Below are 13,411 nucleotides of genomic sequence, written 5' to 3'. Positions count from 1 at the left end.
GATGGAGAGAGCTACCGAATAGGCGTGGGATTGATGCAGAGACTGGCTCATGGCTCGACGTTTGACGTTTGAGGAGCTTTTGGCTGGCCGTTCGTGAATAACTCGTGACTAATAGAGCTTTAAAAAAACACTACAATTGACACGACGCACATAGAACGGGACCAGCATACGTACGTCATGCTAATTATAGTATTTTTTAAAGCTTTGTCGATCACGAATCGGTTGCTTAATCTAACGGGAAATAGTTTTTATTGATAATATATATACATTAAAAGAAGAGAGAACAACTGCTGAGGACGTTTTTTGTTCAAATTCTGTTAAGGAATCGGAACAAAATTGCATATTGTGAAAAAAAATAGAATTAATTTTGCAAGCAATTATCAAAAATGATTAATAACAATTAAACCGACAGTCTACGATAATTCAGCTGAAAAACCTAGATTCAGCAGATCTATTCAGGTATGTAAGGAAAATTTCTGATTTCCTGACTGATACCAATAGGTATAAGAGTATAACTAAATTTAAAATAATAATTAATTTAAAAATAATAAATATACCTACTTATCGAAATCACAACTTTTTGGCGACGATCGGTAATCAAACTTATGAATGATTTTTTCTATTTAGGTTTCGAATTGATGTTGTTGCAGCATTGATGACGTCGTTTAATAAATTATATAGGTCGAAAATCAAGTGAAAAGGTGAGATAATTTCTTAAATTCGGCTGCAAGAATATAATAAAACGAAAGGTTTTATCGATAATTTATTGCTAAATTAATGTTTACAATATAAATATTTTTCGTCTACCTCAGCAGATTTCGAAATGTTTCTAGTTTTTAGTTTTTCTCTCCAACGCATAGTTTCCGAGAAAAAATATCGCCTTGATATACGTTATCAGTCAAAAATATTTCCAGCTCCTTTAAAAGGAATAATTCGTAAATTATGTTAATTATAATTTAAAGCCTCTTTCTTGAGATTATCGAGGATCATCGGATAGTGCCCTACTTTATCCCTTCTGGGCCTATAAATTTTTAAGATAAAACAAAAAATTAAATTAAATAACAACCATCTTCACATATTTTGCTTGAAACTTCACTCCTTATTTTTACGCCTTTGTGTCAACATCGATTTCTTTGATTTTTAGTCCATAATGTCTGAACGAAAATGAAACATTTCATGGGAAGAAGAGATTTTTAATTGAAAAAACGTAAAATTTTCGAAGCTAAAAATTTAATACCAAAAATATGAGACTCTGTACCTTTCATAGGAACTTTAGCTGATTATTGCAAAACTACATAAAAGACATTAAGAGAGAGAGAGAGAGAGAGAGAGAGAGAGAGAGAGAGAGAGAGAGAAAATCAAAGCTCTCAAAAATAATCATAGTTCATTTGAAACAAAGATGAAAATAAAATCTTATTTACAAGATTTCTTACGTAGAAATTCTATTATTAGTCATAACTATTGTTAGTCCAATCGAAGATTACGAATTCTGTTTCAAAATGTTTTTCTGTTACCTCAGGCACTGGTTGAGATACTTATTACAATGAGGAAAACATTCATAAATTCTAGAACAGACGAGATCGTAAAAATCATATCAATCGTTTGGAAATTTTAGCAGTATTTTTTGAAATGAAATATTTCTGGGGAAGTTACCTTACCTATTCTGTGCAGGTACTTTCGGGAGTATCCGTATCCGGTCAGAAACTGGGTGAGATATAAATCCACCTCCCCATGTTTTCTGAAACAATTGTTCCCCAGAAACAAGGAGAGATATGTTTGGTGGGTATTGGTGGCCTAAGCTACTAAGTCCCACACTTGGCGGGCTTCCGTCAGTTGTCCGTAAATAGATTCAGACTCTCCTCAAAAAAAAAAAAAAAAATATCGATTTAAAGAAGAGGCTTTGCTGTACAATACTAAGTGGGCCTAGCTATCGTACGGACAGCAGAGTGTCTTCTTTTAATTGGTGCCACGTATTTATTATGTTGGGCACTTGAATTTTGCAACAGTCTTTTATAGAAAAAATCCTCAGGAATACGTAAAAGAAAGAATTTAAAAAATAAACTATTCTTTGAGACATTTGACTTTGTTTAAGGAAAAAGTTAATACCTTTTTGTAATAAAAAAATTATCGTTTATCGTTACAAATATTTATTTGTAACGATGCTTTAAACGTATTTTAAAAAAAGTTGATCCCTATATCTTTATCAGTTTTTAATATCTAGCCTTCTGAAACATTTTTATCATTTTTCTTTTATAGTTAATAACTTTTCAACCAATTAATATTTTACTATAAAAATTCAGGAAAACGATGATTATATATAAAATAATTGTGCAAAGTTTGAAAAAAAATCCGTCACACAGTGACCCTAAGCTATTAAAATAGCTAAAAACCCATATCTTAAAACATTTTTTCCGGTCACTTGAGCTGAAAAATTGAGCATTAGAAGTTTATCACATACAATTGATATAAATTTGAATTTCAAAAGCGTGCGTAGAGTTTTATTATACACTCAAATTATTGTGCACAGTACATAGCATATGAATTGATACATGCTGATTCATGCTATATTATTGTGCACAGTAGTTTATGCCTACAATAAAACCTTTCACATTTGTCCGCACGCTATCTGGAATAGGTGCGGATGAAACTGTTACGAAAGATAGTTCAGACTGTTGGAAATTCCTTACTTAAGCACTGAACTTTAAAGTTTCAGATGCTAAAAATTGACAATAGTTGTATCAATAATCTTTTACTGTGATATATATGAGCAAAGATGTTGTAATATGTACTTTTATTCATTATCAATGTTCTATCTGTGTGGAAGATTTTATGTTTCACCAGATTATTTCCTTAAAATTCCCTATATATATAACTAGATATGAGTTTCAGGTCATTCTAATACATTACTATTGATTGAAACTGATTATTAAATTTCAACTGACCAACATGAGTATTCTACCGAGTGTTATTTCAGTACTCACTTTTTTAGTTCAAAATGGTAAGTATGAAAATTAAATTATTTTCGCTTGATATTTTTCTAAAATAAAAATATTTTCTATTTCAGAACGAATGTCCAGTGTAGAGGCAATTGTCGGCGGATCAACCGCTGCATGGAATCAATTTCCTTTTGCAGTACTTATGAGTCATATATGTAATGCACTAACTAATCTAAAGTATTAACCGTTTTATTTAATTTTTAGGCCTCTTTTCAAAACATATCCAAAAATAACGAACATTTTTGTGGAGGAACCCTTATACATCCCAATTTTATTCTGACAGCTGCACATTGTTTTGCTGGGTAATTATTCATTTAGATTACGATGCCAGATAAATAAGGGCTTTTAGATACCTAAATCTATCATTTTTAGTAAGGATATCAAGAATATTCGCGTAGTTGTTGGAGTTGCAAATTTGAAATCTAAAATCACAGATAAATATATACGGAAAATAGCTAAAGTATTTATAAATCCATATTATAATAAACCACTTCCTCGGAATAACGATATTGCAATCATCAAAGTATTAATCATTTTAATATTTGATCCATATCAATTCAAATTTATTATAATATATTATCTATAACATTTTCAAATAGCTCAATAGCCCTTATCAATTGGATAAAGACATAAAAAAGGCTGTACTTGCATCAGTACCCTACAGTGGATACTATAACTTAACTGCTCATATCGTTGGCTGGGGTGTTCAAAAAACCGTGAGAAGATTAAAATTGCACTTTTTCTATTTTTGCACATGAATAGTAATCTTTAATTAGGATCGCAGATTTTGTTCGGAACTGAAAATTAGGAAACACCGGAAAAATCAAACGGGCAAGCGCAAAACAACCGCGAGACATGTATTTGGTCGAATTCCCTCTTGACTTGTCGCGATCATAAATATGTGAGCATCTAGCCGGATCTATATCATGAATTTCCTAACAAAATTTTCCAGTTTTCGGCAAATGGATCCAAAACTATGGTCGGAAATGTTCGGGACGTAACGCCACCATAGCTGTAATTCTTTCGCGTGTGTTCTCAACCACTCGACCTTCCTACTTATTATATTTAGGTATAGCGATAAAAACCTTTACGGGCATAAATACGTAAACTGCGCTATAGGCTGGTGAGCCTTCATCGTCCCGCGAAAACCCCGGAGTTTTCCGACCGGACCTAAAACGTAGAGAAGTCGCAAGCGCCCAACTCCGAAACTCTACATGTATACGAGATAGGTGTATTCATGCGTATCCACGTAATCGAGGTTGCGAATTGGGAAGTCGTCAGGGCTCCGAGACCGATTGGGCAGGAAGGAAAGTGTTGAAGGCGTTAAATTGAGGGATAACAGTGAATCATAACGTATTGAGATTTTAAAAGTTTTTAGTATTTTTTGTAGATTAATAATATAAAATCATTAGATAAAAGACGAAATAAAGTAAAACTAAACTAAATAGTCGGCTTAATCCATTAACGTTTACAGGACGTTTTTTCGAGAGCTGAGTTCAAATTATTACCACGTAGTGAAATTGAACGGGAAAAAATTCAGGAACTACTATTTCCTATGTTTTCAAGAATACTCTTTTCAATGGTGTTAGTTAAAAATCTCGACATCGTTTGATCATCGTTTGACATGTTTTGTCATCTAAAAATCAAAAATAAATAAAAGAAGCTTAGTTTTTCGATTGAATTTGGTTTTCAAATAGACTTTTTGATTTTTCAACATTTTTTATATACTTAAAACTTCTTTACATCGCGGTCACGATGTCTAAAATAAATATTAGTAAGTTTGCCCGAACATGAAAATTTATTGGTTAAACAAAATGGCGGCCGATATGAAAATTTGTTCTGGAAGTTTTACGAATTTTTTCTTTGAAAACTATAGATTTTTGTAGAAATTTCCTATGAATAAAATTATCTTGAAATCAGTCAATTTTTGTTAGAATGGTCCAAGTTTTTAGATTTTAAAAATCATGAATTCGAAAATTGCAAAATTGCATCAGAAAATTCTAAAATAATTCTAGGAGACTCTTCGACTAATTCTATAGCATTTTTGTTGTAATATATAGTAGTTTTCATGTGAAAAATTCTTATGGTTTACTCAACGTCAATTAAACAGAGAGTGAAAGCGGAGCGAGTGCCGACCTAGTTTGCAGGGTTCGGAAAAGCCATGCCCAGGTTATCCGGTCCTATAAAAGAAACTTCGGAAGAGGGATTCGGCAGATTCGGGGTAGCTCTCGCGAGACAGGTGTTGGTCTTTTTTTATGAACCCGCGGAGCATAATGTCACGACTGTAGTAGCAATCTTCTATATTTCACCGCAGCGCTAGTTTATTTTGTTGAACATGCATTGAAGCGCGGTAAGAAATTCAAATTTAGCAAAATTGTTTACATTTATTCGATCGAAGAAAATTATCAACAACTTTCTCTCCTGCTCCTTAATCCAGACGGATTTATTCTTGTAGTATCGGACACTATTCAACAAAGCCGTTTTCTTGTCTACGCGGTGTATTTTTATGGCTAAATCAACGAAAGCACTTATGCACTATTTAAAACCGAACACAAAACGGATACATACTTAATAATCCATTTGCTTTCTCCTAGGAATGTAGAATACCGAGTAGTAGATTAAGGAAAGCTAAAGTTAAACTTTTAGAACGTTCAAAATGCGTTAGATTGTACGAGAATATAGTTAAGGTGAACGACAAAGTATTATGCACTTTTCACAGTAACAAGAAAAATACAGGCATTTGCAAAGTGAGTAGCGAGATTGTCATTTATGTTTGTCAAAAGATTTTTTTAATTTAATATGATTCTTTCTAGAATTTTGCATTTCATATAGTTTCTTGAAACATTATTATACCTATATATCCTGCCTTATTTAAAAAAATTTTTTTCATGTTGTATTTAGGGAGATTCCGGAGGTTCTGTTATTAGACACAAAAACATCCTCATTGGAGTGATCTCTGCTAATTATTTAAAAGCTAAATGTGGAGATCAGCATTATCCAGATCTCCATACTGAAGTATCCAAATTTAAAATCTGGATTCTTAGTACTATTTATGGGATCAAACACAGGTTTAATGGTTAATGGTTATCAAGACAAACTATAATTATAAAATTATCAAAAATATTGTAATGTAAGAAAGGATTTCTAATTTGTAAAGCTTTTAAAAAATTGATATTTTACCCAGCAACAAATATTAATATAGTAATATTGTGTATTTACAATTTGAGTAATAACTAAATGATTTATAGAATATGCTAATGATTTGTGGTGTTCAATAAGATGATCAAATGATAAAATATCGTTTTCTTGAATTTAAAGAGCTATTTTCAAATACGAATTAGAAATAGGCGTAAGTCTCCTTCTATCAAAAGTGGATCCTGCATAATCTTTATCGGGCAGATTTTTTTATTTTGTCTGTAAATCGAGTCCTCACGTACATAATGTCGAAAATATTATTGATTCGATGATTGCGTAGCTCAGTAAATTTAATTCTTTGTAACTCACGGACTCAATTGAAAACATGTGATTGGAGTCAACGTCCAGTATTTTCGATAATAGTATAAGTATTACGTATTATGTATGCTTACAATTATTTCTTTACTTAGAAAACTTTGTAATATACTAATCAACATGTCATTATATTGATCAATTGTGAGTTACACCGTATTCATTGAAAATGTAAACGATTAGTTGAGATAAGCTCAATGACTATGAAATTAACAATGAAGTAGATATCTTATAGTTACATTATAAATTGTTCCATCTGCGTTGAATTCACGGTAAGACGTTTCAATAGGGCAGTGCCATTGCAAAGGTATACATGTACAAGTTACTACGTCGAGAATCATCTGCGCGCGCGCGTCTGTGTGTGTGTGTGTGTAATATGAAAAGATATCATAGTTTCATTATTTGGCTCAATTTGAGGCTTCAACTTGACTCTTTTGCATTTGTCATTTGTCATCGATAAAGCATTCATGTATGTCTACTCGAAAAGAAAATATGAAAGCCTCATTAGACCGTATTTTGTCCACACTTTTCGTACTCCATAGAAAAAGCTTGTTGATTGGAAACAGTGCTGTGGCTCGCATTCGATATTCTGAAAAGATCTTTGAAGTAGGAGTAATAATACACTACATTCGATTCTCACTGTCCAAGGTTATGTTGATGAATGCGTTACTCTTCCATGTACTATACGAGTACAATTCATTATCAGATGGGACAGTGAATGGATTCTTGCTATATAATTGAATTTATTATGAAAATTTAATAGTTTAGTAAAATGAAACCATAAAAAATACATTATATTTTATAAGTGAATGTGACATAACCATGGAATTATTGATACCTATATGTTCAAATTGCGGTACTACTTTAGGGACGAGTTACGTTATTAAGAAAATTCAAAAATAACTTATTCAATGTTAATATATTGTTGAATTGATGAAATGATTTTTAAATTTGCGATACTACATAGAATATTTACCGTTTTGCAGGTTTCTTATCGTTGCCCGTTTGAAATTATATTAAGAATTAATTTGGAAAACTTAAGGAAATTATACATTACCACATAAATATCGACTTGACTAAGTATAAATTTAAATAAAAATCGGGCATGTAATATATCAAGTTTATCGTGTGGGTAACTGTTACTTTATTTAAAAAGACAGCCGTATGTTGTTATAAATAACGCAGGTCAACAAGGACTTATCGCAAAAAAAATAGCAATGTATCCTGTAGTTTTTGGATGCACTAAATCCGAATCCGGCCTCAGGATCCCGCTATCACGTCAGGTTTTTGAGATATCCTAATCTAAAACTGAAAAAAAACACTGTTTTTCGTTATATTTATGTTTATATTACATCGCGAATTTAATGTTTTTTCGTAAAAACTGATTTGTCATTGAAAATACATATAAATTAAATATTGTAAATACCATTTAAAACCCTTTTTTAATTTTTCGAAAATCTTTTCTATCTTCAAAGATATCGTTAATTGAAGTTTAGTATTTTTTTGATTTCGTTACAGTCTTGTAATAAATGAAATTTTTCCAGAAAGTAGATAAGTGTAAACTGTTACATTTTTTAGGTAGCTTACTACGAATTCCATGAAAGAATTCTACCATAAAAAAGGGTTTTGAAAGGTAACAGTGATACTTCCAAATGACAGAACCCATTTTTAAGAAAAAAAATTGTTTCGAGATGTAACATAAACTCAAACATGACGAAAAAGTGTTTTTTTCACTTTTAGGTTAGAATATCTCAAAAATTTGGCGTGATAGAGGGATTCTGAGGCCGAAGTCGGCCATATCAAAAACCTACGGGATATGTTGTTAGTATTCTTGCCATAAACTAAACTGTTTATTTTGTAGACCTGTGTAATTTAGAAAGAAACTTACCTAAAATGTAATTATAACTAAATTTGCAGACGATATTACCATTATTGTTGAACGTTTTATAAAAATATGTACATTCCATACACTAACTTACTACTTGTATTTAAAAAAGTTGCCATTGAAGATACCAAAATTAAAACGCTAACGCTAAGTATTCACAAAGGGTAAAAATACATTATACATTTTAGCACAAACGAAACAAAAGCATGGTTTCATAATAATATTCTCGATCACGAAGTCATTGTCACAGTTAATCGCTGCAAAGTCAATCATTATGGCTTGTCCGTCATACAAGCATACAAGCATAAATTTGCTTGCTGCTCTTGTGGATACGAATAGCAAGATATTTACTATATCACAAACAGCGAACAAATCTCATCAAAAAGCTTCACAACTAAAGTTTCAATTTCTCCTCAGCGTAAATTGTATAATCTGTAATCCTTGTTCAGCAATATGTAATCTATTGTATAAATTCTTTCATGACTGTAATCTAAATATATGAATTGTATGTCCTACAGAATCATGTCAACATCAAACTTCTAGTATTTTTAAATATGTATATTACTAAGTAACAATCCTAAATTATGTAAATAATTATATGACTACAATGTAACATTATAGCTAAATAACTCTGTAAGGGCTAAGAAAGATTAATAGAAAAAAACCAAAAAATACTTAGATAGATGCGTATAAGATATTTTTAATCTATATGACAAAATCCGCTAAAAAATAAACTTTTGTGACACGCAAAACCGAAAAAAAGTTAAATGCCTAAACTAAATTTTATTTGTTTTGTGTGTTATAAAATAATGAAAAATGCCGAGGAATATTTCAAAAATTCGCTGCACCTTTATTTTTCGGCTATTATTAAAAAAATTGTATTAGAAAAATTCCTAAGCACGTAAAATGATAGCTCAATCTCGAATTAATAAACAAACTTAAAAGAGTGAATCTTACAATTATTGATTTATTTTAATATAAATATAATATTTAAATAAATCAGTATTCCTTTTAATATAAATATTTAGCTAAAAAGATATTGAATGTGGTCATTTCGAAAAGAATTATTAAAGATGATTAGAAAGTTTATTTTAAAAAAATAACAAAAAATCAGGATATTTATGAATAATATTTACAAAATATTGTTACTTGCATAATTAAAACAAATTCGTATATATTCTAAATACTCTTTATTTGAAATATTTGGAGACATCAAGACACGTAATGATCTCGTGAGTGTTAGTAACCGATACATCAGCTAATGTGTCGGAAATTATACAAAATTTCTTATCAAGGAATAAATGGCTGTGTAGTTCAAACCATTCTCTTGTACTCTGCATATTTATTTTTTTATAATTACGAGTATCAACAATTTTTCCAGTCTTATCAGTTACAAATAATCGAAGTTGTCGAGATGCACGAGTTGTTTTATTCCTATCTAAGCTTTGCATTAAACCAATAAACATATTTCCAGATGGGTTAACTCGGTGTGTAAGTCCTGTCAATCCAAATACAAACTGATCATCAGGTACAGGCAAATGAATAGTTAACTCAGAGTTCAAATCAGAGTCGAATTGTTTGCAGTAGACTTTAAAGTTGTGATTAACAACGTGATCAACGAAATTATGCGACGCATAGCAGATACTAATAATAGGTTGTTTTTTCTATATTAATAAAAGTTCAAAATTAGTTTTTACTACTTTTTATAGATCAAAGAAGGAAAATATGATTAAGCAATAACAATAGAATAATAAAAAATATACTCACATAAGTTATGGAGACGGAATGTATTGGATGTTGTAATAGTATCTTCTTAATAACTTTGAATTTCGCATCAAGATGCTTTATTAGTGAAGTATCATTTTTGAAATTTAGAGAGTAGATGTAACCTTTACTCAAGTCAGTTTCATCTAAAGGCTGGATATTAAAACCGTATGGTACAAATGTTTCTTCTTCAGGTTCTAATTGGTATTCTAAGGGGATAGGCTCTCCTTGAAGAGAAAATCGGCACGGTGAACATTTTCCATATTTTGAATAGAAAAAGTCAAACCCATCTGTGATATTTACGACACGAGAAGAAAATAAGGGCCAACTTTTGGTAGTCGTTATTTCCTCGGGAATAAGCACAGCTTTGTAGCTGCATAGCGATGGATCAACTATGAGAGCTGTATAATTGAGTCTAACGATTCCGTGGTTATTGGAATTGAAATTTCGGATAGCCCAAATAATAAATTTACCATCGGATAGTTCTTTTACTTGGATTTTCATAAGTGTGAAATCATTAACTGGATCAATATCAATGGAACATGGTTTGAATTTGGCATTCGTTGAATTCAGGTGAATTGATGTGTTAGTTTTCCATAATGTATATAAACTATCACCATTTATGAAGGTAACTGGATTTTCCAGGTGTAATTCTATAATATCTTCAGCTCGTGCAATGCTAGTAGCAATCGTGTACAATAACATGCATGTCACAAATAATTTTGTCATTTTCGTGAATTTCGAAATCCTGAAAAAAAAATTTTGATTCTAATTTCATTGAATACAGATATATTATTTAATGTTAAAGTTTCAAAATTTGTTATAAATATATTATTTATATTTACAAATTTATAAAGTATTAGTTCACAAAACTAAAAAATTAAATGCAGCTCAAGTTATAGACTAAAAATGAATTGTTATCGTGCGCAGACAAAAAAATATTGGTGAAAAATATATTGACAAGCTTCAAATACAATAACGGAAATGAATTATTGTCACGGGTGAATCCTCGTAAGAGTCAATTGTCTTCATTTTCCGCTTTTACTCTTGCTCGGTACGTGCTCTCGGCTTCGAAGATATTTGTCAGATTTTTCGAGTCGCGTATGCAAGTGCATTTGTACTTTCACGAGGACAATTAAGTAGAAACGATTAAGCGAAATGCACACTAAGATAATTTCGGTGCGACCGAGACACAATTCAAGCTCAGATAGTAGGCCCGTGTACACACACAATTAAGTCTTACTAGTTTCTCATTAATAAAGGTATACAATTAATTGTCATTATAACTGAATTTATTTCATACATATAATTCCATTTTCGACAATTATGGAACGGTATAAAAACCCCTCCATCCGTTACATAATGAAAATATACTAATTTAATAACTAAATTATTTCTGTATAAATTAAAGGTTATCGTAGTAACGTTACAACTAATAACTTCACATATTTTACTGCATTACTGCATATTAATTATGTTATTCCTTGATCTAACAATCACAAAATTAAAAATTCATCATCATGTATCCTGTAATAATTTATATCAAACACACACTACTTTTATAATGCTCTATTGAAAACGTTGATAAGTTGATAAGATTGAATTCATTGATTAAACATATATGTTTACTAAGATTTATCAAAATATTATTAATAATTCAGACAAAAATTTACGCCGTATCAAAACGAATACTGCTCTGAAAAGTCCGCTAGAATGAAATTGATTTTAGTAATCGGGCTGATAATTTAAGTAAAAATCCAGTTAGTCTGTTTCTCATTCATAATATTATTATTAAATCAATATTATTATATTTATACTTTATAAGATTTATGTCCTGAAAATATTTTGTAATGTACTTAGAGCTCATTGAGTTTGATATCAAGTTAATTTTTAATAAATCTTTATAATTAAATTAAAAATCAATTTTTTTTACGTACGTTTCATTAAGAAAAAGAACGATACTCATTTATTAAAAAATAGAAACAATTGATTGATCTACTAAACAAATTAAACCTTGCTTACAGAAGAGTCAAGCGTGAACTGACCGATGAGTAAGAACAATCTTTCTGGGTTTTCATAACCTTGGGCTTCTTCAATCCCTACTCTTTACATTACTGATGCTCTACTTAGCGACAAATCACCTATTGAGGAATTGTTTAGAACAACCAGTGATTATTTTAACGTAATTTAAATGTAAAGTATTACATCGTGTAATTTAATTAAGTAACGCAATGCTATAATATATTATAATCTGTATGAAGATTGGCTGTTGAGTTACTGAAAATGCCCTTGAAAATTTATGTGAAAATATTATATGATGATTAAAGTAGAGTTATACGCCAATCTTTCTAATTTGGGTATTTATAACATAACAGCTAATTTGATTTCCTAAATTTGCTTATACAATGTGTGTTCATTTTATAGAGTGATTTTTGAATCCATTTTTTTAAATATAGCATAAGCTGATATTTTCAGGCAATATTTTTTAATCGATAAATTAAATAACATTATACTATATAAGAGTTTTGATTAGTAATACTTGTATATAACGGATATAAAAGTAAATAATAAATGTTGAATGATTATTTTGATTCAATTTTGAAATTATATTCAATTCTAAAAGGTATCGAGATAATATTTATGTGCTCTGAAAAACTGAAGTAAAGAAACTTGATAACAAAATGATGTAAATGTAATGATTGAAACGAACCATGTATATTTTGGAGGTACTTTATATTGGTTTTGATAATAAAAATTCATCCTGAAAATGCGTATCCAAAGTTTCAAATGATTGATCATCATCCACAGGAAAACTTCGAAGGGTAATGTAACGTACAGAAAATAACATGGGTCAAATGTATTGTAATGTACCGAATTAGTTTTCTTGTGGGTCAGAAAAGAATCTTATATATAATATCGAAAGACCGGAATCGTTGAACATATAGGGTACAATTGGCAGTGTTATCAATAACAAGACAAAATTTGCTTTTATTATTTTCATGATTGCGTAATAGGACGAATCCACTTTTTTAATTCTCTACTATATTAGCGAAAAATATGAAAGCTCATGTATTTTTCAGTATTTTCGATGATCATATAATGCAGTGACTTTTGTTTACTATAGTAGTTGCTTTATTTGGCAAATAGTGAAATATACGATAAAAATATGTTTAGTTTGATGCGTTTTATGAAATTCACTAGGTACAAAGTAGTCATTATAAACAAGTTGATTGATAGCATAACATTGAACATTTTGTCT

The 13,411-nt window shown here is 30.3% G+C and overlaps 1 protein-coding gene across 2 annotated transcripts; it reads left to right on the top strand.

Annotated features, from left to right (window-relative positions):
• The first annotated feature begins 295 nt into the window (after positions 1-295).
• On the top strand, positions 296-7,130 carry LOC131668833 (mite allergen Der p 3-like). Of its 2 annotated transcripts, none has more exons than XM_058943288.1 (9): positions 296-459; positions 628-701; positions 2,877-2,998; positions 3,065-3,132; positions 3,201-3,298; positions 3,369-3,519; positions 3,596-3,712; positions 5,591-5,743; positions 5,898-7,130. In XM_058943288.1, exons 3-9 carry the CDS (start codon positions 2,947-2,949, stop codon positions 6,075-6,077), a joined length of 819 nt encoding a protein of 272 aa, XP_058799271.1. In that variant the 5' UTR covers positions 296-459; positions 628-701; positions 2,877-2,946; the 3' UTR covers positions 6,078-7,130. The 2 variants fall into 2 exon arrangements, with proteins under 2 accessions (XP_058799271.1, XP_058799270.1); XM_058943287.1 differs by having other exon boundaries at positions 2,890-2,998; positions 5,898-7,129.
• Positions 7,131-13,411: the final 6,281 nt, after the last annotated feature.

Source organism: Phymastichus coffea, unplaced genomic scaffold (assembly GCF_024137745.1).
Source record: "Phymastichus coffea isolate CEN01 unplaced genomic scaffold, Cenicafe_Pcof_1.1 PCOF00084, whole genome shotgun sequence".
Taxonomy (NCBI): domain Eukaryota; kingdom Metazoa; phylum Arthropoda; class Insecta; order Hymenoptera; family Eulophidae; genus Phymastichus; species Phymastichus coffea.
This window is presented reverse-complemented; position numbering and strand designations above follow the sequence as displayed.